This window comes from Athene cunicularia (assembly GCF_003259725.1).
Source record: "Athene cunicularia isolate RWA chromosome 10 unlocalized genomic scaffold, athCun1 chr10_part1, whole genome shotgun sequence".
Classification (NCBI taxonomy): domain Eukaryota; kingdom Metazoa; phylum Chordata; class Aves; order Strigiformes; family Strigidae; genus Athene; species Athene cunicularia.
The window spans coordinates 9145333-9171051 of record NW_020799112.1 but is presented as its reverse complement, the minus strand read 5'-3'; the positions used below and the strand labels follow the sequence as shown (position 1 = coordinate 9171051).

Below are 25719 nucleotides of genomic sequence, written 5' to 3'. Positions count from 1 at the left end.
GTCTGTCTGTGTCAGGCTAAGCTTATGACTGCTCTGCTGTCTTTTGTCCTTTCAACTAGTTTAAAGCCAGCAGCTGAAATATATTACTCTGTTTGCATCTGATCCGGGTTGGTCCTGTGGTAGTGAGTGACCTACTATTCGTGATGGTGGCACCATAGCCTCCTCAAGCAGAAGGTCAAGGCTAAACTGTCTCTGTCTTTAGTCCTTTCTGTCTGTACAGGTCTCTCTGAGGAATGGGGACTGAATTTCAATGGGGTGGGTACAAGGAGAAAGACTTGTAATCCAGTTTTCAAAGGTTGACCCTGAATGTTAGGCTGCAGTGGAGAAGGAAGACTCATATAAGTGGTAACAGATGGAAATAGTAGTGGTAGGTTACAGCATGAAAGAGGTGAGGGATTCATTCTACTCTGCTTAGGCTTGGATGCCAAAAGCGCCTCTTTCCCACAGAGATGGGTTAAGTGAGACATTTTGCTATTCGGCATTTTCTTTATGCTGCTTTCTAGTGCCAATTTTGCTTTTTTGAAAAGTTTAAAATTTAGATATAAGTATTTTCTGTTTGTTTTCTAGTTTAACAACAAATCATTTTGCAATCAGTACTCAAGCATCTGTAATGGGATTTTAGATAGAGGGGAGGTTGGCGTAGATTGCTGTTTGAACTAGCACAGTCCCCATAAAAGCTCCTTTTTACAACTGCTGTGCACTTTGGATTTCCTGTTTTAATAGCCAGAGAGTCAGGCTAATGTGTTTGTCTATTGCAGAAGGCAACAACTGTCAAAGTGTTTATTTCCTAGAAACAATTTGAATCTGTTTCTTTAGATGGCCATCAGAGTACGTGACAATTCTATCATTAGACTGCCAGAGTCTGACCAGAAGCACGACAGACAGTGGCAGTACTAGGAAAAAAGAGGGGGAAAAAAAAAAAGGAAGAAATTAACAGTAAACCAAATCTGTGGGTGATTTGCTGCATATAGTTTGCAGCTGGTGACTGGCATGTCATTCTGCAATGCATAACACTTAGAGAATTGTATTCATCTTGCGCGACACTGACACAGTCATTTTGCTCTAGGTTATTTCTCATAGGGCAGGAAAATGTTCATTTGACTTCGTTCAGTGCCCTTACATCTGAAGATGCTGCTTGCTACAACCATAGCTTTTTTGTGTTAATTTTTAAATGCAAATAAGAAACCTGGGGCTTCTATGCACGTGTTCGTTTCTGTTAGGAAATACTGTGCCTCAGTCCCAGAGACCTTTCATGTGCATTATTCTGTATATCAAGTGAGGAGGATGTCTGGAGGACTTCCTCTGCAGCTCATCAGTGCAGTGCCACAGATGAACTGATATAGATATGGTGAAACAGGACAGTATTTGTGATTCTTGTTGAGTGATCACAAAATCACAGAATCATTGAGGATGGAAAAGACCCTTGGGATTATCGAGTCCAACCATCAGCCCTACTCTACAAGTTCTCCCCTACACCATATCCCTCAGCATCTCATCTAAACGACCCTTAAACACATCCAGGGATGGTGACTCCACCCCCTCCCTGGGCAGCCTATTCCACTGCCTGACCACTCTTTCTGTGAAAAATGTTCTCCTAATGTCCAGTCTAAACCTCCGCTGTGGCAGTTTAAAGCCATTCCCTCTTGTTCTATCACATTACCTGTGAGAAGAGACCAGCACCAACCTCTCTACAGTGTCCTTTCAGGTAGTTGTAGAGAGTGATGAGGTGTTCCTTTAGCCTTCTCCTTCTTAAACTAAACAGTCCCAGCTCCTTGAATTGCTCCTCATAGGATTTATTCTCCAGGCCCTTCACCAGCTTCGTTGCCTTCCTCTGTATTCACTCCAGCACCTCAGTATCTCTCCTGTATTGAGGTGCCCAAAACTGGACATAATACTCAAGGTGTGGCCTCACCAGTGCAGAGTAGAGTGGTCCTATCACCTCCCTGCTTCTGCTGGTCACACTATTTCTAATACAAGCCAGGATGTCGTTGGCTTTCTTGGCCACCTGGGCACACTGCTTGCTCATGTTCATGATGTCCTGATGTTTTTAACAAACCTGTGTGATGGATACGTACCAAGGTGTGGAGCAGAAGAAGACATATCTGGGAGAAAGGACTTGAAATAATTACTTTTAATTTTTATTGTGTGACCTCAGGTTGCCACTTGGAAAGGTCGTATTGGACATCAGGAGAAACCTCTTGGCAAGTGCAGCATTGTAACAGGGCATGAGAGCAACCAGGGTTCTCCATCCTTGGGGTGTTCAGCACAGAGCTGGACAAAGCTATGATTGAGCTCATCCACTGCTCCAAGCCCACTTCAAGAGGGTGGTCGGATTAGGTGGTGTGCAGAGGTCCCTTTCAACCCCCCTTTCATCTCCTAAATGCATCTTTTAGCAGAGTGACACGCCAGCGTTTTGTGTGAGCCAGAAGTGCAGCAGACCCAAGTTTGTGGCATTAGCCCTGAGTTTCTCTGGTGCCTCAAGCAGAGGGGAGCGTTGCCTCCCTGCATCCTGCAGTCACATCGCTGATGTGGCGGTCCTGTCAGTATGTCATTTTGTCATATTTGCTGATGTTAGTTATATTTCTAGGAAGGGAAGGGACTGACTCATTGGCATAGCAGACAGGTCATGGCTTTCCCGTGAATCATTTGGTCTTGCCAGGGAATATCTTATTGATTAGAAATTGTTTCCGTGGCTATTGGGGGAAAAATAGAAAAATATATCTTGGTGGCCAGAGTGAACAGATGGGAAACAAGATCTTCTGTGTGGTAGGCTGCTGCAGGCTTCTTCCATGCTTTTTTTGCATCAGCATTAGCAGCATGATACAGTAATTTTAACACATTTTTGTTTGTAGGAAGAGTCTGCATTTATTTTGAGTTTTCAGATAATAGTAAACACAGTTTGTAGTAGAAGATTATTACATATGTTAGGAAAAGCTGTTTGAGAAACCTCAAGTATCTTTGCATACTTGGTCTGTGCTTCTGATGTGACCATCCTTGAGTCACTCATATGTGAGCAAATGCTTTACAGTTAAAAATAAGGAAACAAATTGAAAATTGCTGGTTTTCATGAGTGTGTGCATGTTGAAACCTGAAGTTAGTTCTTTACTTGCCCTGGAAGAAATTACACCACAATCACAGCTCCCGCTGTGCTTTTAGGTAAAATTTTTCACAGGCAGAATGTAAAATTGTTAGTCTTAGCAAGTTGAAAGCAGGAGAAATTTTTTGTTTGACATGTAAGCTCTTTATTAAGAAGCTTGTGCATATTCTGTTTGGTTGCATTTTTTCGTTTTACTTCTGAACTAAGTGACTAGAAACTCGCCATACTCCGTGTATGAAATTTGTAGCATTAAGTATTAGGATGGGCTATGGTTTATTCCATAAAGAGATCCAAGGCAAAGCTTCTTACATGTCTCCTCTAGTTTTCTTTGCAGTAGACCTCAGGAAGAACAAAGCAGGCAATGTGAAATTCAGTTGCCTTTTTCTTTCTTTTAAAACAGAAACCAGCTGCTTCTTATGCTTTCATTTTTTAATTTGCTTTCCTGTAGAAACACTTCTTATATGGGGGGAAGAGATGCTGAGGAGTTGGCAGTTCCCCCAAAGCCCTATTCTAGTTTTCCATTATATTGATTTTTATGTTCTGGAACACAAGGGATGCACACGCTGTACTCCGCAGTCCATCAGAAGTTTTTCTGGCTTAGCTGGAGGGCTTTGTTCAAGCAGAGTGCATGCTTGCTCACACTGTCTTTCTTATTCCCCAAAATAACCCAGCTTTTGCCACAGAGCTGGGCAAGCCACCTTTGCAGCACTCCCTGAGGGGCACTCTCGATTTTCAGAGTAGAGGAGACAAAGTTATGCTAAAGGACTTGGCTTGCATGAGTCCCTTCAGGGCTTTAAATGTCTAGGGATATGGTTAATAGTCAAGGTTAATAAAATATTTGACACAACTGTGCCAGTCTTGCTTAGAAGCTGTTCATTGTAATGGATGTAGGGGGCTCAGAATAATGAACTCTAGTGGGAACGTGAAGGAAGAGATTTAAATTTTTTTCCCCCAGTGGGAATGTTTCAAACTATGCGGTGTTTGAAGTCTGCCTGTCCTTTCCTTACACAACACACGGCAGCTTTAAGCCAACCTCTCCGCATTGCGCGCCATACACGTGTGTTCACTGGGAGAGCTCCCCAAAAGGACATGATGGCCACTTCTCCATCTCACGTTAGCACCGTGGGCCAGGGCAGGGGGGAAGGAAGGGCCCCCAAAACTCACCTTCTCCCCATCCAGCTTTCTTGCTGCATTTTTCCCTTTTCTTGGAGCTCCTGGAGTGCTTTCTACCCCACTGCCTCTTTTGCTGGAATATCTTTTTTTTCTTTTTTTTTCTGAGGAGGTCTGAAAATTGCTGCTTGCTTTCCTTCATCCTCTATCCCCGAAGAGCTTTTCCTCCTTTTGTGAAACCTGTAAAAATTTTGTAGGGAGAGTTAGTAGTCTTAAGTTACTAAAACTTGGTTTTAATTAAACAGCAATCTCTTAAGTTGGTCCCTGTACCAGGTAGTGCTCATACATATAAGGGGTGCACCTGCATTTGCTCTTTTCTCCTGTGGTGTTCATCACCTTTCTCCTCATCTAGCAGCATTAAATTGGTTATTCAATTGAGTGCAGGTTTTGTCCCTTATCTGTATTGGACATAGAAACAAAAATATACTTCTGAGATCAAGAAAGAACAGTTTGCTTCTTTGAAGAATTTTCATTTTCTGGGGAAAATGAGTGAATTATTTTCTTGTTTCCCATATATATTCTGAGACTAAGATGCAATTTTCAACTGCTAGACTTTACTGTTCACTTTGAAAATGTCACCGCAGATCTGTTTAAAATATCTACAACTTTTTGCACTATTTGGTCTTTCTATTTTGCAAAACCTATTCATAATCAGATTTTGGCGAATCTGAAAAGAATTCATCATCTTGTAAGATAGGTATCCCAAAATGGATTCCTGAGCTTTGCTTTTTTTTTTTTTTCATAACTAATCATTATCCTCAACCTAAAAAAAATGCCGTGGTTACAATAGCTAACAACTACCTCTTTTTAAATAAAATTAAATTTAAAAAATAGTTAGATGCAGGGTATTGGAGTTATGGTTTCTTTATGTGCAGAAATTGGACACCAAATGATTTGTCTGGTTGCTACTGTGTTTATTTTTCTACTATCTTAGTAAATACTATGTAATTATTTTAAAATATATATTTTTAAAGTATTTTAATGTTGGAAAAAGTGGTTATTATGATGATTATTAATCTCATAGCATTTCCATCAGTTTGCACTTAAAATAATAAAACATTAGGTTTATGGTAGATGCAATTCTCCAGCTAACCTGAGTGGGATCTGGATCAGGCTCTGCATAAGAATATATTCTTAATTTGTCCCGATGTCTGTTGAGAGTTTCATCTCTAGAGAGTAAAAAGAGCACTACATGCCATGGTATTAGTCCCAGAAATTCCTGATGTAACTAAGAGACAGAGAGGGAAGGGGAAATGTGCATCGGAACCTGCTTCCTGCAGCTGGCAAATTACAGTGAAATCTAAATTATAACTACTCTGTTTTTTCATAGTTGACACTGGCATCCAGTGTTCAAAATTACTTTTTAAACTTCTAATTGCAGAAGTTGCCACTCTCTTATGTAGTATTTTCTCTGCAATTTCTCCTTAACAATAAATTATTTATACCCACCTATTCTTAATCATCTGTTACAGCTTTTGTGGTGGGTCACAAGCAAACCAAAACCAAACCACAACAAAAAAGAGCAGGAGAATGAGCTTGTTTTCCCAGAGCTGGTTTCTGCAAGGCATGAAATTTTGCAACTGTCAAGACAGTGTTTTCCTTGAATGTTTTGCATTTCAATGCATTTAATTTCTAATCTTTACATTTGTCTTTAAGTAGTTCAGCAGCTATGGAACAACTGTTTTCACTCGTTTTTAACATCCACTTGTCTTTACTGTTAGGCACTGCTCAAATGAATTCTTAGCAAGAGGAGTTGTTGTAACTGTTTATTAGGCAACATCATTTGCCTACCATCCTGGAAGATTTTTAAGTATGTGTTCACTGAAATGTAGAGCGTTGCTGAGGAACCTTTTGCATTTTGCTACTTTGCTTCATCTAATGATCTGGTTCTACCATGATGAGTTTGTTTACTTACTTTTGGAGGTGACACTGAAATCTGTGAGAGTTGACCCTTGAGATGAGACTTCACATTACTTAGAGAGCATGAATATTAGTTTAATCTCCCCGTAGACATTCATAGACTTACTGACGGGTGCAGTATGCACAGAAAGTATGTTTTTCTTCATGCTGTGCACATTATTCTGTGGGATTTTTTTTTTTAGTGCATCCTTCTGAAGCTACATAAAGGTACTAAATCTTTAGGCTTTAGCTGTGCTGACTGTAACCAAAATGATCAATTCCAACTTACAGTCCTACATAATATCCAACAAAAACGTTTTCCCTACACACTCATTGGAACGGGTAATTACTGTAGCAACTACAGACTAATTTGAAGTGTTAGCTGTTAATTAAAACACTACGGAGGTGTACGGTTGTCTTTTGGTGTAACCAAAGCTCCTATTCAAACTTCATTAATCACTTTACAGTTATTGTGTTGGGGAAGGTCAGGACAATCGAGAGGCCGGATCAGCCTGGAGTAAACAAATTCCTGTCCTCCCAGGTAGCGTGCCATTTGCAAAGCCACTGGACACGCTGTACCCATGGGCATGGTATCTCCTTTGTGATCCAATTCTCAGCGATAATTAAATGTTAAATTGGTACTGTCAGTGCTCTGTAAACCAAACCAGGTATCTGCCCTCTGCTGGAAATTTAACCCAAACTTCCACGGATGAATTAGCGTGCATCATAATTAAATAATCAAGTCTTCCCTTTTAATTCACTTGGAAACAGGAGATCTCTCTTATGGAAAAAAGATCAGCTTTCTTGACAAGCTAATTAAGTTGCCAAACTGTCCGGCACAGTACATATTAAGCTAACAGACGTTAAGCATGCTATCTCAACCTGTTCATTTTCTTATCATTTCTGCTGATCTTAAGTCCATAATGTTTTGCCACTGTTGATTCATCCATAGTTACAGCAGAGTTCATTTACTCCCTTGGATTCATTGATTATGCATTCAGCTACCAGGCTGTCAGAGCTTCATCTGATGATTTTGCTTTTTGCCTCTTGTGCTGATATTAAATAACACTGATTTTTGGTATGCCTTTTTAAACTGTGTTTGTTCCCAAAAGCTAATGCCACTTGGTTACATAAATGTTTATCCATGAGTTATTAAATTAAGGTGAAGTTTTTAGGAACTTCCGAGCTATTAACAGAAATTACATAAGCACTCAGGGTTATAGATAAGATTAAACAACAGCCTTGTGCTGTACTGTGTATGATTTTGCATGACACACACCCCCCACCCCAACTGTTAAAGCTTTTCTTCTTCAGTAATAATTGCTAGAGGTATATAGTGGTAAAATATCATAATTCTTTAAAGTTAGTGCCACATATATGACAATGCTGTTCATAGTGTCATAAATCAGTATGAGACAATAAAACTAGTGAAGAGGAAAACCTTTAATGGTTTTGTTTTTATGCAAAATTACATCAGATTTTTAGTAGGTATGTTTTTCGCCTACCTTTTTATTTTCTTACAAATTCGGTGAGGAATACACAAGTCATTGTTAAATAGCCAATTATGAATGTTTGTCTTCAGAAATTAAGACTTGAAATACTGTGGAAAATTATTTTGTGTTCATGTGAGCATTAACAGTAATGCTTTCTAACCTTTAAATATCCACATACACGCTGATTTTAAACACAAGTGCACAAAGTTCATTTCGCTAATATTTTTTGTGGGTCCTTAGGTTATCGTAAGAAGAAAAGAATCAGTCATTACCTGGTTTACTTCACTTTCATTGACATAGCTGTGTATGTTACAGTCTTACACTGAAAATACCCATAGGATTGGCAAACTTGCGTGAGAAACCTTGTTTTACATGAAGACTCTGAATAATGGATATATCACAGTTTTATTTCATGGAAAGAAAATGTGAAAGTGGATAAATTCACACTTACAAGTTTGCTGTTGTGCTGTACGAAAGTCTTCAATTTGTAGATTTTGTATAAAACATGCAGATGTAAAAACCGGCTAAATGGTTTCATTGTAAGTATATTCTTTTGATCAATTGTTTTCATCAGTCTTTCTTTAGAAATACTATATAAAATTGGTTTAATGTAAAACGTATTAGCTCCAAGTCATTTTTCTGTGAAATTAGTGTATACATGTTGCACATATGTATAGAGGTAATTTTATGTGATCTCAAGTTATTTAATTTTTTCCCTCATGCAGGGCATATCATGTCCCTAGTGGAAAAATACTAGCAGTAAAGGTAAGATATTACAGTAATTTTCTTTCTCTCTTTCTTTCTCTCCATTCTTTCTTGACCTTGGTTTCCTTCCCCTCTCTCCGATTGTTAGATCTTAATTTGGTTTATCGCATTAAAGTGCACATTGTTTATGCAGAAAAAATCCAGCCCATAAATTTAGTCATTTCAACTGAGCACAGAGTTCCCAGAATCCAGGTTTTGTTCACCGGGAATGGCTTGGCACTGTGTGTCAGTGCTACCAAGTCTTCCCGTGCGGTTCCGTGGACTCATCCAAGTGCAGTTGGGGCTTGTGCCTCCTTGGCGACTGGCAGAGACGCTGCTTCACCGTCCTGAACCCCGCAGGGCGCTGGGGGAGCGGAGATGGGGAGGTCACGGGATGTCAGCCCCTGCCTTTCTCTGCCACTGCCAAACTGTCCCCGAGGGCACACTCTTCAGTGGTCACTACGACCTCTTTTTAAATAAAGAGAATTTCCCTGTTTTCTTTGGGATAATATTCTGTTCTCCTGAGAGATTTTGTGGGTTTAACAGGTTTGTTTATTTAATGTCCGATCCTTCCCCCCCATTGTGGTTTTTTTTTATTTATTTAGCACTTTTTTTTTTCTTGTTAGCATTCTTTGCAGTGAAGCTCTATACATTAGTATCATGCGGTCTGATAAATACCAGTCTCGTCTGAAAGTTCAGTTAAAGCTGTGGTAAATAGTATGTGCCACCTCTTGTATATAATTTGTTAAATTCATAAATTATTAATATAGTTAATCTATACAAAACTATAGAAAAATGTCCTTTTTTAATATATCAAACTTTTTGCTTAAGTTTGGTGATCTTGTTAAAACTCAGAGTGGTAGAGACTTTTGGGAAACAAATGAATTGCATTCATACAATTCCAATTAATAGTTTGAGATCTAAAAAAAAAAAAAGTTATATTTAAAAAATATAATTTATGGAACAATTACTTAGAAAACTGTAAAATGGGCTTTTTTGTCTCAATTATTTTTTTTAATGTCTTTAATCATTAAGGTATATCTGGTATAACTGAGTTAAACTGAAAGAATGCTGGGATGGGAGAGGAGAGCAAGAGAAGGAGTGATGGGAGCTGGTTGCTGCAAGCAGAATTGATTTTAAATGGAATTTAAAGATGTAAGATTACACAAAGGCTTCAAATGAAACATTTATATTGACAAGGCAATATTTACATATATGGGTAACTTTCAGATTTGGGTTGATTGTCTTGTCGTTCCAGTCAGATAAAATATACTGAAAGGAGATTCTGCCTGTGTTTTGGTTTTCCCAAGGATCACGTAAATAAATCCCTTCACCCCACTTTGCTCACCTCCAGAGCAAAGCAGATGCTTACTACTGGATTTGAAGTGATTCTCTACATGTAGAAAATACAGAAATTGAAATAACACCCAAATAGCTTCTAATTATATGGAATACAGATATCACTTGAGAAAGTTCTTGAAAAAGTCACTTTGAAAAAGTCCTTTCAAGTGGTATCCATCACTTCTAAACCTGTCATGAGCAGTTAGTCAGGCAGGGATTCTCTGACTTGTAATAGACAAAAAAGTACAGAAAAATTAATATTCAAAAATATTTTTTATTACAACTTTCCACGTGGAACTAAAAAAGCTCTTCACCTAAATGCTGGGGCTATGTGAGGATGCTGCTTTTCCCTGCTCCCTACTACATTGCTTCCTCAAATAATCTTTTCCAAGCTCTACAGAGAGCATCTCCTGTGCCAGCCTGCCCCATGCTGCTGTGGGTGCCCTCCGAAGCTGCCTGGAGAGGAGGTGAAGCAAGAGGAAAAAAAAAAAAATCACACAGGCAGGAGGGGAAATGAGTTCACCCTTTGCAAGGTTAATTGAAATCACCTCCCTGTAGCAAAAAGCCTTTTTCCACAGCAATTTCACCTCCTTGTTTCCCTTAGAATCCAAGGGTTTGGCTAGTCCTTGTGGATAATTAGCATCCTGAAGATTTGGGGAACTGGATTCTCTTGTAGATACTACCCGTGGTGGTCCTGTCACTCTCAATTATATATATTTTTTCAGCGTGATTTCAGAAGAGATACTACATCAACATGTGTGTTATTATTGTTTAAAATAACACACTCACAAGCTGGAGGTCAGGAAACCTGCGATGATCGTGATCATGCCGGCTTGCTCCATTAAGAAAATTAGCACATCTATGGCTGAGCATACCCAGCAGTAGGGAGGGGATGGTTACGCCAGCGTCTTGGTGTGATCATCATGCGGCTCCACTGTTAAGATAGAGTTTGCCACGCTAATAGGAATGTGGCAGGATGGATCTCTGAAAGTGGAGTTCTGCTTTTTGGGGACTTTTTCTGGTGATAGTGTACAGATTTGGTAGGACAAGATAACATTCTGAAAATCTGTTGATTAAAATGCCTTCAGCTGGTAGATAATCTTGCAAATATATTGAACAGTAATGCAAACCGATGTTAATACCTATGCTATAGACCAAAGCTGTGTCACTACATATTTTATGTAAACTTTACAGCTAGATAACATGCAGAGGATTTAATACTTTTCAAAGGTAACTTTTTTTCTAATTAGAGGGGAAAAATCCAAATGAAAAATTTGCACGTACACTGGCTGATTGCCACTCTTCAACTGCTTTTAGTTTCTCCTGCTCTTAAGCTAGCATTTAAATGGACCATTTGATTAATCATTTGTATACTGACTATAATACTCCCAAATTTCCTTTGAGTTGTACATACTGTAAAAGACAATTATGTCGCCACAGATTAAATAAGTGAATTAAAACAGAATAGCAGCTTAATTTGACCTGTGATTTTGCTCTCGTTCCCTTTAGTGGAACGTATGCCACTCCAGCAAATAGATGAAGTCATCCATGACAGCTTGTGATGAATTGCCGTATTTATACTGTATATTTTAATAGCCTCACACTAATTTAAATTGAGCACAGAGTAAATTATAATTCAGTCACTTGACTGCTTGTATTTAACTTGACAACTCATCCTTATTTGTCCTGGAGGTGTAGTGGAGAGCAGAGGAAATATGCTCAGGTATTCCTCTTTCAAAAATTAACCCTTTTCAGTTCAAATGTTAGGTATGTTGAGTTCCTTTACGTTACAAGTGTGCTAAGCAAATTCAAGATTGCTGTATTTTAGGCAGGAGCTTGATGAGGAAGATGTGCAGGAGTGCTTGGAGCCCCTTGCTGAATCTCAGAGGATTACCATGTCAATTAAATTTAAAAAAAAAAAAAGCTCCCCTTCTCTGGTATCCTTTTCCAGCTCTACCTGTGAGGCACCTTTTCGACTAGTTTTGAAATCAGGGCACTGGAGCTGGGGTCCAGCCCCTTTTTCCCAGCCAGCCCAGGCAACCCACGGCCCGGTCCCTGTGGCTGGGTTAGCCTGTGGCAGGCAGGGTGGCCACTGGAAACCTGCCAAGCCCCTCTCTTCCTCCAACTTTTGTTGTGGCTTCCGAGGCAAACTTGTGAAGAAACTCTGCTTCCACACGTGTTACACAGTACGTGTTATTTTCTGCTGAATGAACTGGGTTTCACTTTCTGCTCTCAGTAATTCTGGTAAAATAACAGTGATTTTTGCTACAAAGTTCTTTCCAAAGGTGCTGGTTTGGAAGAGTTTATTGTCTAATATTACATCTCACTTCCTGACCCATGTTACAATTGTGGAAGTCGCAGCCAAATCCTTACTCACAGCTTCTTGGTAGCAATGGGTTTGAGGAGCTTTTTTGGTTTGGTGTTTTGTTTTGGTTTGGTTTTTGTGGGTTTTTTTTGTTTGTTTTTTTGTGGGTTTTTTTTCTTTAACACCATTCCAGCCCATGCTTAATGCTGTCAGCTCTCCTACTCTTAAAAGTTTTTCCATCCATCCAAACTTATTCCCAAGCCTATTTAGAAAATTTTTATATAGAATGAGTATGACCATGGAGATCACAAATTATGATTAAGGCGGTGCTATATAGATACTTTTTCCTTCTTTCTGTCCCATGTTTCGGTGTTTTAAATAAGGTTCCTCCAGGCTTGATGTCGGATGCCTCTCCTGTGTTGTAAGTCATGCAAGACGCACCTGTTTAGGTGGAAAAAAACATTTCTGTACAATAGTTAAGTGGAAGAAGAAGGAAAAGTGGTCCCTCCTAATTTGTTTCACGGTGATGTACGGTTACCATACTGTTGCAGTACATTTGTGGACATGCCCTGCCCTATAGTATCCTGAACACTTGTAGCTTTGCTTTTCCAGGTTATCCTCACAATTAGAATGCAGGGTCTGTATGTAATTATAGTTAATGCAAATCAGCCAGAGACCTTTCTTCATGCCAGGTCTTGGTTGATTGGATGTCAGCAATGTATTTGATGCTGATCATGCTAACTAGTCATTGTTCAGGTCGGTGAAACCTTCACAGTGAATGAGGTGGGGAAATTTCTCACTGTGAGTAGAACTTAGTGAGATAAAATTTTAATTTTATACTGTTGACAAGATTAAATTCTGTTAATATTCAGTGGGTAAAACTGATGGTATTTCAGCAAATTATTTTAAGTTTTTCACCTGGAAAAATGTAAGTGAATATTGTTGGCAAATGATTATTGATCTAGACAAGTGTGTTAAACGTTTCTTGGCAGCCCTGTATTACACTTACAATTTAGTTTGGTGACAGCTTTTATAAATAACCCTAAAGCAAACTCTTGATAGAAACAGGTTATCGTTTTTTCTTTTAGACAGATTTTGATACTGTAAAATGCGTGTATTTGGAAGTGGTGTCTCTGTATTTTGTTTTGTCAGCAGTATATGCAGCCCATAATATCTATTCTGCTAATTCCGCAAATTGACTTTGTTTTGTCTCCTTTTAGCTTAAGCTATTAAACTGTGAAATATTGTATGGCAACAGACTAAGCCTGGCTAAATGTTTCTGGAGTCCATCTTGATTTATATAGTAGTACTTAATAATTGAGTGTGCAGGTCTTCAAATAATGATGGCAGAGATTGTTTGTTAAAGTTGACTTTCAGTGCTGGCTCTGTTGGAACCAGTATCCTTATTAAGAGGGTCTGTCTTGAAAATCCTGGAAACTTACAACTCCAGACAGTGCACCCCACTTTCACTGCAGCACTTGGTACTTTAGTCCTGGTTAGCAGCCTGGCTCAAAAGGATGAAAATCCAGGGCATGGATGAAGGAAGCAGCAGATAAGCGTGACGGTGAGCGGCCGCTTTCAGCTGTTGAGCACTCAAAGTCAGGTCGTTTGTAGTTGTTTTGAAGAATGCTTTGGTGATGCTTACCTAAGCATCTGTACCATCTGCTGTCATTTGCATCTTCTTCCTGTATATTTAACAGTTTTCCATGTTTTGTACGATGTTAGGAATTTATATAAAAAAGGGGGTAAATATTAAAGAAACTAAGACTGTAAGAGTGGTGGTAAGAGACCCTCCTTTAGGGCACCACCGAGACATTCAGAGATACTTTCAGTACTGCAGCACTTATTTAGCCCTTAGAGTTAACGGTGGCACATTTGGCGAGGCATGCCGGGGTCGCAGCCTTCCAGGCTTTTTCACAAGACATCTATGTAGTGAGAGGAATCGGTGCTGGGCAGGGAGGAGGAGGCTGTACGGAGCAGGGGCTGGGAGGTGATCGCACTTTGGGTGAATAAGCAACAACTCTGAGTTCACCAACCCGCAGATCTACCATGCCCGTTCTTTACGTTACCTGTGGGTTGCGTTCAAGTTCTAACTTGTCTCTTGGTCAAATGGTTAAACCACAAACCTTAACGATATTTCATGGATAAAATTGGCTGTATAACTTAGCTTACTTGTAACTGAATTTTAAAAGTAAATAAACCTGTCCTTTCTTTTCCATTTCCTTCCTTTGCTCATCATTCTCTTAAAATATTCTTTACACCTATTCCTCTCTTTCCTTTTCTCACGTAAGAATAACTAATACATGGATCTTCAGTTTTTAATTTTGAATCATTCACTTTTTATGTTAATTCTGATCATATGTCCATTTTTTGTATTTTAGGTCATACCCTTAGATATAACACTGGAACTCCAGAAACAGATAATGTCGGAGTTAGAAATTCTTTATAAGGTATATAGATATTCTCATTTTCATTATTCTTGCATATAATCTTCTTGGAGCAAGTTTTAAAACAGGCTTCTTTTTTTTCCTTTCTTTTTCCAGTGTGACTCATCATATATCATAGGATTTTATGGTGCTTTTTTTGTAGAAAACAGAATTTCATTGTGTACAGAGTTCATGGATGGTGAGTTGTGTATCTAGTGTGCTTTTGATTGCTAAGTATGTAAAGGGAAAAATCATATAAAGATGTGCTTTTCCAGAATAGAGCAAAATGCAATAGTATGACTTGGAAATGTAAAGTATTAATAACTTTGCAGGTCGTTTATTAAAAAAACAGGTTAGTATTGGGATTGTGTTATATTCTCTGTGGTATGCTGTATTTTCCCAAGTGTAACTTCACTTACTTTTATTGAAAATGTAAATAGAACAGAAATAAATGCTAGCTTAATTTGTGGTTTGATATTTGAGTCTTCCATACAATCTGTCCTCGCTGACAAAACAGCTGTTCCTCACTTTTACTGTTTTGATAGCCAAAACAGATTTTCTTTTAAAGAAATCTATTAACCCAATGTCCTATGTGTTTTCAGTGGAAATCGTCTCTTAATTGCAAGACAAGGAATTATTTTCTAACGCAGCTGTTTAACAGTGCTGTGCTGAGTTTCTTTTTGAGTGTACTCTTGTTTCTCCCAATGTGAATCTTCAGACCAACTGCATCCCCTTCCCCACAAGCTGATGCTACTGTCATTATGGAGATGTATTAGTACTTTGCTTTGAAAACTTGTGCTGTGTGGCATTCTTGGAGAAATGGCAGGAAAATATACTGATTACAGCAATTTATAATCATTGCTGCCCTCTGTGTATCAATTCTGAGAGCGTGTCTCATGACAGATGCAGTCCCCTTGTGTCTTGTGTGCATGAACCCTCTTTGCAGCGTTCAGCTTTAACATCATGTTGTTGTTCCAAGCAGTAGTCTATTACTCTCTCCAGGATTTTCTTATGAGCAGAATTTTATGCCCTCTCCAGGTTTTTCACAAAGGTTCAGTTAAGCTGGATATAAAGAAGTAAGGATCTTGCAAACAATTTACTGTGGAAGGAAGGCTTTCTGGCAGGAAAAATTTCCAAAGCCAAATGTGTACCATTAAGCACTGTTGAGTAGCTTCTTTCTTTCTGATAGGGACCACAGATAAAGCCCTTTAGGGTTTTATGGTGAATTTTGTTTGCTCCCTGTTAAAATGGTCTGTTATTACTGTTATTTTTCTCTTTTTACACTTAGTACCTCTGTCCCTGTGATCACTGTGCCCGTTTCCAAGTACGAGTGTTCTCTCCAATTTTCCGTATTTGACGCAAAAGCACTGCATTTATTCAGCAAAGCCCACAAGTTAAATTCTTGGCTGTTCTCGTGCTGTGTGTCTATTAGCCATTTCTCTGTTCTGTCCTTGCAGTTGCACTCAGACTTGCAAGCCTGTGTTAAGCAGTAGTCACATGCACTAAGGAAGCATCTGCTCATGCCAAAACATGCATCTGCCTAGAGTATGTGTGCTCCTTCTAATTCAGAGATTTTTAAAAATGACGGACATAAATGCTTGCAGTTCTGAATTCTGGTTTGAAAATATTTAAGCCTTTAGGGTATGCATCCCTCATGATGTGACACAACGATGGTGTTTACTGACCATGCACAAATTACTTGGAATTATACTGGAGATGACCTCTGGTCTGCCTCATGTTGTGCACTCCTTCTGGCAGAAAGCAACAGCAATCATTTAAAGGAAGAACAAAATGCAAATAAAGGGACCTTGCCATTTTTTCCCACACCTTTAATTTTGATGCATAAGAACGCATGTGAAGATAAGAAAAAATACTCTCTCATCCTGCCAGTGAACAGCTTTAACCTTGACAAATTTTTAGCCCTTTTGACTGTCTTAGACCAGTTTATAATATTTCCTGAATCTATATCCCATGACTCTTTGCCCAGTTGTATTCTGTACTGCATTACAAAACATAGGTATTTCCTTTATGAATTACCTAGATATGGGTGGATATGTATCTTTTGGGTTACTCATGACATAGGGTTACCCATAGGGAAGAGGTGCACATGTAGTACTGTATTGGTTCTCTCCTGCCACCTGCAAGCAGGAGAAAGCCAAGAAACTCCCAAGTCTACAAATGTCAAAACGCTGAGCTTGAACTGACCTTGATCACCCTCCCATCTGCCAGTTGATCTTAAAGATCAACAGAGATGTGAAATGAGACTTTCTAATCTTTGCCCTTTTATATTTATAATAAAGATGGTGTTCTTGTAAATAAAGATGGTGCAGTGTACTATTGCCTTTTACTTACGTTGCAGCCTCATTTCCTTTTAAACTGCTGAACATGTGCTAAATTGCCCTTAAAAGCACTGAGAGGTGCAGGTTATCAGACTGTACCTAGATGTCTACACATAGATATTGGAGCTAACAGAATTTTTTCTCCATAGAAAAATGGTGAATTTCCCCAATTGTTTGCAGAAAGATACTTTCTTCATTTTTCAAACAGCACTACCTTTAGTGACATCTGTAATAGCAAGACTTAGCAGTTTGGTGTATGAAAATATGTCTTTTTTGAATCCAAAATTTAAGAAAAAGTGATAAGCATTAACAGGAACCACCTGCTGTATGATTGCCTTAGGTTTGGCTTTTGTAATGAGCAGTAGGTATCTGTGATGCTACATCCTCTTATTTCTATTAAATAATACTTACATTTACTTTTAAAACTGAGGTTCATCATAATCCACAGGCAATGTGGACAATATAGGTTGAAAGATTAAACTTAATGAATGAAGAGTAGTATCAATGACCTGGAATCAGACCAACATTTATGAAGACAAACACATACTGTCGCAGAGGCAACAAGGAAAATGAGGGGGAAAAAGCCAACAACCACCACCACAAAACCCAAATCATTAGAATAAGTAGTATAGTATAGTATAAATAAGATCTGTTGTATAATTAAGACTAAAGACTGGAATTAGGGCCTTGTGACTTCTTTGGATTGCAGCATTTCAGAATGAATGGCTTTTACTTTTAAAAACTGAACCATAAGCAAAGTACAAGGCATAGTTTTCTTATTTGCTGAGTATTGGCCTAACTATTTTCCCAGTGGTGTCATGAGTAAAATCCGTATGGTACACTGAGAGTAGAGTTAGATCAGTGCTGAGCACTTCTGAGAACCTCAAGCCTTGAATAAGACAACGTGTTCTTGTAAGCGAAGTGTAATATGCTCTGCCTGTAATTTGCTTGTCCTTTTTTTTCGTTTTTTTTTTTTCCCATTCTACTTGGATATTTTAATTTTCAATTTTCAATTTACTTTCTTGCCCAAGAATTTGTATTTCACCCCAGGGACATTTTGAACGTTGGATTGATCATAAATCTCCTTTGTGGAAGATAAAGGAAACAGTCCTTCCCAGTCCCTTGGGGGTTAGGGTGATTTTGATTTCTTGCTTTCCCCATGAATGTATGATGCTGGCTGGACAGAGTTATGCCAGACAGTAAGTTTTATCCATACTGGAGTTTACTGACAAAATACATCTGCTTGCCCAGGAGCTCCTTTTCTTTCATTTTCAGACATCAGTGTGGACACAGACTGCAGTGCTCAACCAAACTTTCCCTGGTTTGATCTTCAGGAGGAAACAGCTTTAAGCATTTATCCCAGCACCGTATCAGATACTGTGAAACGTTAGCACCAGGTTTGGGGACAAGTGGTAGGATGCTTTAGGCTTTAAAGTCAACTGGTGCTTTTTAGGATGACTTTCTTACTCCTGAGAAGTTACACCAAGCCTGATGGTTTTGAGTTCTCCAGTATTAATATTCTGTCCTGTGACTGGAAGGCTTTCTAAAAGGAGTTTTAGTATTAATGCTGCAAGCAAAAATAAGTAACATGGGTGAAGAGAGACCTGAGTACTGCTTCATGTGTTTATTCAGAGTTTGGTAGATTTTTAGGGTCAGTTATTTCTGACACAGTTATTGTTATATCATTGATGGTGTTTTTATTAATAACCAAGGCCTAGAAAACCCTTGTGACTTCAAATCTGGGGCAGTATTTCATTTTGTGTTACCTGAGCACGTTTTGTTTGTCCCTGCAGGGGGTTCTTTGGATGTTTATAGAAAAATTCCAGAACATGTACTTGGAAGAATAGCAGTAGCTGTAAGTACTTTTTTCTTTTTGTCTTTCAATTTTTGGCTGTGCTTGTAACACATCTCTGATTTGAGTGCACACATGGCCCTTTGGGACACTGAGTCATCTCGAGGATCCGTGTCCTCATTATGTCTGTGTATCCCCTATCTGGTGCTCTTCCTAACCATCCTGTGTGCCCAAGGACACTGGGGTTAAGGAAACCTTCCTTTTGAATGACCAGCACCTGAGTTGCTGGAGGCTCAAGAAATGTAAAAGGATGTAATAAGTTGAATCGGATAAGGAAAAAAAAAAAGATTAATTTGCTGGAGAACTGTGTGGTTTCTTTATCAACCCGTGTTGGATGGAGCAGTCCTGTTAATCACCTTTATTTAGCCTTTAAGTCCTTCCGTGCTATGTGATTCCTTTAAAAAGTGATTCAGAAGCCCTGTCCTAATCCTTATGGTGATCCCTCATCTGCTGCTTCTGCTGATTCTCCTGTGTAATTTCCATTCTAACTATCCTCATTCTGTACCAAGTAACTCAACTAGATTTGCTTCCAAGGTTGAAAAATTGTCAGTTCCTGTTATCAAAATGCACTGGCAGAACACATTTTCTGTCTTCCCCTGTGGCAGATGTACTCCTTAAGGCAGATGAGGAGGAGGCTGAAGTTTTTATTTGGCCCAAGCAAGGCCTGACAAAGGCTGCCTAGGGACGGGCTGCTCACTCACTCCTGTGCCAGGACCCTTCGCATGTGAGCAGTCACGGTTGAAAAGCTAATAGTCATTTTAGGGGTGATGAGCAGGGAGACGCTCTGTGATCTGGGAAGAACTATCGGTCCCCAGTGTCTGCTCAGTTTGGTGGCAAGGTGTTGACAGTGGGATCCTTAGAGCACCTGGTAGCCCATCATTGTGTCTCTGCAGCATTCAGTGACTGTGTTGCTAGAAATTCACTAGCCATGATTGAAAACTCAAATTACAGAACAAAAAAAAAGGGGGGGGAAGAAAAATAAAATCCCTTATTTTGCCACAGCTGAACAGCGTAAATGACCAACGTCTTAGTGGATCTCACAAGGGAGAGAGATACTGCTAAACAATTGCTAAATATAAGGAATACTTTGATAACTTAAGCAGTTTAAAGCATAACAAAGTTATTCTATCATGTGCCATTTAATTAAGTGCTGGGTTTTCACATTCATTATACATCAAGCTGACAATTTAAATCCTTTAATCCAACACAGGCAGCTATTTAGTCTCTGTTCATTGTAATTCACAGCTCTACTTTCTCTTAATTTGTGTGGCCTGCCCAGGGTGATGAACATGCTTCTCTGATGCTGTTTCCTCTAAGTAGCTTCAAATCTGCTCATTATATAGCCTAGCAGTTTCTTATGGAATTTGAATGCTTTTCACCTTTAGTTCAGAGTAAAAACGTTTCATCTCTTCTTCCCTATGGAGCAATGAATGATAAGTTGCTCACAGTGTCCTCATATTCCTGACGCTAAGCAGCATGTGTATAGTGTAATGATACTGAGATGGGCCTTCGTGTATTTCTTCAGATGCTTATTCCTTCTCCTTTTCCTTATCCCACTTCATGTTGTGTACTTAATGCATCCACACTAACTTATCATTTCTTTACTTGCTTTTGTCTCTCCTCTCCCCCATCCTCTTCAGCCCACCTGGCTTGGTATTCTGCAGATCTTCTCTTCCAATTTTTCACTTATCCATAACGGTGGTGCTTCAGCCCCATCTTTTATGTCTTGATATATATATTTTTTGTTCACCTGCAGGGTCATCTCTTTACAAATCTGTTAGTTAGTGAGCATGACTCCCTGACACGGACGGTGAGCTGATACTTAACTTTTTCTAGTTATTTTATTTGCTGCTTTAGCAACCTGTACTGTGCCCACTGCAGTTCAGGGGGTCAGTAAAGAGGTGAACAAAGGAGTGGGTGCCTTCAGAGAAGGAGCTCGCCCCTTTCTCCTGCTTCTCTGTAACAGAAGGTGTGCGCTGAGGCTGAACCAGCACTGGCAGCTTCCTCTGCTCTGGTGCTGATTTTTTGCTCAGTTGGCATGGTAGACTTATTGGAAGGAGGCCGTGAAAGCCTTTGTTTTCTCTAGAATTTATCAGTGGCAGCAGGAATGGCTCCTTTAAGTCTTCACAAATGGCTACGCTGCATCTTGGTGTCTGACATTTCAGTAGAGCCCAGCAGCCCATTTTGTGGGTTGGGGCACCTTTTTGCCAAGTGCTGTACATAGGCACCGTAATCCCCACTGTGAACAGCTTGGGAAGACTACCCAAAGCCTGGAGGATTTCTGTTCATGTACTGATGAGGAGGAGAATGTCAAACAAAACCTGGAGCTTGCATGGATGGATTTTGTAGACAAAATCTGGAGCTTCTATAGTCTCTTTTTTTTCCAGTCTGTGTTTTCTTTCTACCCTCCTTGCACCATGTACACAGAGTCATTTGTCTTTCATTCTCCTGAGACATGTACAATGCATTAGTCTATTGAAGCTGCTTAATAATATGTGTGACCTGCACATCTGTTAATTAGAATACCCTTTGTTACATTTGTAGAAGTTTTTAAGTGAAACTGTTTCCAGAGGAAAATGATGCAGGCACATATAGATATTTAGCAGCATCCCAGCATTCTTCTCGCTCTGACTTGATCATTTCTTGCTATACAAATTTAATCATTGTGAAAAGCTGTGGCCTGACAACCCTTAAAAACATTTGTCCTGCTCACAGCAACAAGCACAAAAGGTGCAGGAGATTCCAGCTGGTCCAGAACAAGATCTGTGTCTGCTCCACACGACATGGCAAAGGGAGCACGTTGACCTTGCGCTCCGCTTGCTCAGTTAAACACAGAATAGTATTCAAGGTCATTTCCTTGCACTCTTTGATCTCCACAGGTGGGACTGAACTACCTGAGGGACATCCCTTTCTTGACAGTCCTGACTTTCTGGAGCCAAAAGGATAGGACTGTGTTGTTACTCATTTCCTTGAAATACCACTGTAAATCCTTACAGGCACCTGCGATGCACTACATGATGGGCAGGAATGGTACTTGCTTTCTTGTATACTCCCTTCCCAGTCAGACTTTCTAATGATTTGGCAGGAACCAGAGGAGAGTTTTGTCTGCTGAGACAATCAAACATTTTCTGATGATAGCAACTGCTACCGTATTCTTTCTGATGTGAACCCTTACCTGCTGAGAAGTAGACTGTATATCAGAGCCATGTAGCATGTATGTAGTCTATATACCGTAGCTTTCTTTTGCATTCTTGTTATCCATTTCCCAGTGAAGAAGCAATCGCCATTTAATTGTGATGGACAATCAGCTTTCAAGCTGAAATAGCAGGAGTGTACTGCCAAGTGTGATACTCCTGTCTCTTGGTTATTTTTTTGAGGAGTAAAGGATGGAGGTGAAGTTTGAGCTGAAAGACAGAATGCTGAAAATCAAGACAGTGAATCTTTAAAGGAGGAAAGCATTTGCCAGGGCTTGGGGAGAAGCACTGCCTTTCCAGGGGCAGTAAAAAGTGGTAAGAGAGAGCTAGAGTCTGCTGAGGCTTGGGTCCCCAAGAAGCTGGAGGGATCTCTGACTTCATCATAAAATTCATCCTGGTTGCCTATATGAGACAGTGTCAGTGAGAAGAAAGAATATCTGATCTTCCTTGTGTTCTTTGTGTGAAGGACTGGTGTGTTTTTCCAAAGAAAAAGTATATCTTGAAAACCCCAAAGTGATGCTGTGGTCACTCCTGTTTTCATACTGATGTGTACTTACTTGGTTCTGCCTGTATAAAATCTGTTCTACCTTTGCTTGCCACTTCACACATTTATTTTCACTTCAATTTCTGAAGCAGTGACATTGTGCACTGTATTTTGAGTGCTAATGTTGATTGAAGTTCTCTCTGAAAGGATGTGCACTTGAACTGTCAAGAGAGTGAGTGATTGACAGCAGGTAGAAGTACTTTTTGTGTCAAGGCTTTTTCAAGTCATTGTTGTAAAACCTACTTTACTGCATACCAATAATTCCTGCTAGATGTTCAATCAGAAGATACTCTCTTCCAGCACCGTTTTAGAATATTTAATACTTAAAGAGTCCTTTCCAAATAGGCCAATGTAAGTTAAGTGAGTAACGGTACTTTACACTACATTAGTCCATTGTGGGGGGTTCCCTGCGTATATTTGCAGCCCAGGATAAAGGGAAAAACTCTTTGCATTCCTTTACACACTGAGAGAATCTGAACGTGAGAGTTTGTTTAATACCTTGTCTTTTATAACTGCTTATTCAGCACATGCTCCATAATAAAGACGTTTAATAACTCACAGCTGTTGATGTTTTTTTCTGTAGTAAATATTTCCTTTTTTCTATGAATACATGCTTTAAAACAGATTAAATAATTTTATAATGGTTTTAAATATTTTAAATAGTCTAAATGTTTACTAATCCAAGCATTTTACTATTCTCAAAATCACTTTCACTGTTAGCGTAAGCCTGGAATGTTGCACCTTCTTTATTTATTTTTGCATCAATACTTTTTTTTCCCCTCCTTATGTCAAAATGCTGTGTAAGTAGAATTTCCCTGGTCTGCTTTTTGAAAGGCTAACATGAACAAGGCCACACTACTGGGCATGCAGAGTTTGACTAAGGCCTTTTGTTACAGGTAATTACCATCTGAGGCCATGAGATAGTTGGGTATGGAGTGCGAGTTCAACACGAATTGCCACATAGAGCAATTTACTGAGGATCTGGGATCATTATTTGCTTTACAAAAGAGATTCGGATTCCACTGACATTGTTTTTGGTTACAGAATAAATTTTAAAAAGAGTTTCTAATCCAATAGGAAGGCTGATAATTACTATGCTATCTGCTTTCATACTGTATAATATTTTTAGCACTTCTGCTTGATCACTGTAACAGAAGTAATTTCATTTCAGTCTGCTCAGACAATGAAAAGAATGTAATTGTTTTGTCTGAAAAATTCATACAACTTTACAAATGTCGGAAATGCTTTATTGTTCTGGAGACGCACAAAGAGAGTGTCTCAGGAAAATGAATGAAATGTCATCTTGTAGATGGAAACTTTATAAAAGATTTGCTCTATTAAAAAAGCTGGCTGAGACAGCAGGGATGGTTTGGGTAAAAAGTAAGCAGTAGTAGAAGTACGTTTGTTGAATCTTGTTAGTTCTCTGGGCTTGTAAAAGTAGTAAATCTAGAGGAAAAATAACAATATTAAAAATGCAAGAAGTATTGAGGTTTAATTACTTCACAGAAACAACACCTGCAGAGAAGGATAGCTTGTAACACCCAACTGTTCTCTTAGGGAGGTGGCTGAACGGCTTGTTTAATTTCGGGCTATTATAATTATGTTGTATTTTGAAAATAAATAGGTTGGCAGTTGGATCCAGTGATGATCTTGTACATACGGCTCTTTCAGAACCAACATGTTCTGTGTAAGAAGTGTCATGGGTTGTTGTTTTGGGAAATACACCTGCATTCATACTACAAATGAATGTCCTACAAATTTTTATTAAAACATAACTCATAAAGGCGGCACTCCAGTGTAGTACTGAAGTTACCAGGTTTTTGAGTTTGGTCTTAACAGTTTAGGTAGTGGCAGGAGCAAATTCTGGAATAGCAGGCCAAAGTCTGCCCCAGTTCTTATCTTTTATGGTTTCCAATTGTATTTTCTGGGACTATAGGATACAGTAAGATTTGTGTTTGGTCCAGGATGACTAATATGAAGAATGAGACAGTTTATACAGTTCAAGAAGAAATGTTCAGTGTTTGCATTAAGTAAAAGCATGGGAACTAAAGGAGGAAAAAGTACAGATACACCAAAGCAAAAGAAAGGGAAAGAGAGGATGAAGTGGAAGAGGCTAGTAGAGATTTTACTTTTTGGCCTTTAATTTCACTGGGCTGTGTTTGTTACAAGAAGACAAATCATTACACACTTTCTTTCATGATTTTTAACACCACAGCAAAGGTGGATGAATTAAAAATATGCTGAAATGCCTAAAGAGATTGAGTATAAGCTGAACTAACTTCAATTTAGAGACCCTAGGAAGAAGCTTATTTGTGTATTCTTAAAGAACCTGTTGCTGTGGAGTCCACAGCAGGTATGCAGCAGTCTGGGTCCTTCAGTCCCTTGGAAAGGATACTTGGTCTCCCCTTTTTGTGGTCCTTTTTGTGGTCCTGGCTCTGTTCTCCGTTGGAGCTTGTGCCTTGAACAACTCTGAGATGTGTAGTGTTTCTTACCAGGAATCTTTAATATGTGATGTTGCTTTTTCTTTTAAATTCAGGTTGTGAAAGGCCTTACCTATTTATGGAGTCTAAAGATTTTACACAGAGGTGAGTAACAGATGTTTTCTGTTTTTCAATGAAATACCATATTATTTTATTTTAACAGCACTTTCTTCGGAGACAGTAGACCATACTAACATCTGGTTTGATTCCAGTTGGAGTAATGCAGAATGAATCTTACTCATTAGCCTTGCAGATTTTCTGATAAAATATTTTAAATGCTGATCTCTTTTATTACCTTCCCTCCTACCCTACAAAGGAAAATGCTGAAGAGAGAAATGAATTTTGTAGAGATTTAGATGCTTGAGGTTACAAACAGGTGCCCAGTGGAAAAATCAGCAAGGAAAATCAGATGTTTGACTAGTATTGAAAATAGAAGATAGATAATGAATTTTCTTACATACTTCAGAAATCTCACGTGACAGACACAAACACTGCTAGTCTCAGATCTCTAAAATTGTGGCCCATTGTCCTCTAATATGGTCATGAATTTAAACCTGCTTTGGACATAAGCAGGTTTTAAACTTTAAACCTGCTTGGACATAAGCCATTTTGGGGTTTTGCTGTTTATTCTCCTTCCTGAAACTAATCTGTATTTTTTTACACTTCTCATTTATTTCTTGTTTTTTAATGTTGTTACATTTTGTTAAAAATTTATCTATTGTGGTAAGTTAATTCAGATATACTAGAACTTTCAGAAACAATGTCAGTTCTGGAAACAGAAAATGCAATTTAAAGAACAAAGAAGTCTTTCCCCCTACACCACCCCCACCACCCC

General features: G+C 39.0%; 1 protein-coding gene across 1 annotated transcript in view; it reads left to right on the top strand.

Moving 5' to 3' along the window:
- MAP2K5 (mitogen-activated protein kinase kinase 5) overlaps window positions 1-25719 on the top strand; it is a 139549-nt gene that overhangs the window by 37915 nt on the left and 75915 nt on the right. Inside the window, exons 9-13 of the mRNA XM_026855965.1 lie at window positions 8385-8424; window positions 14431-14499; window positions 14593-14674; window positions 18608-18669; window positions 24941-24989. Of these exons, the coding sequence (XP_026711766.1) occupies window positions 8385-8424; window positions 14431-14499; window positions 14593-14674; window positions 18608-18669; window positions 24941-24989 (302 nt within the window). The remainder of the gene's footprint in view (window positions 1-8384; window positions 8425-14430; window positions 14500-14592; window positions 14675-18607; window positions 18670-24940; window positions 24990-25719) is intronic.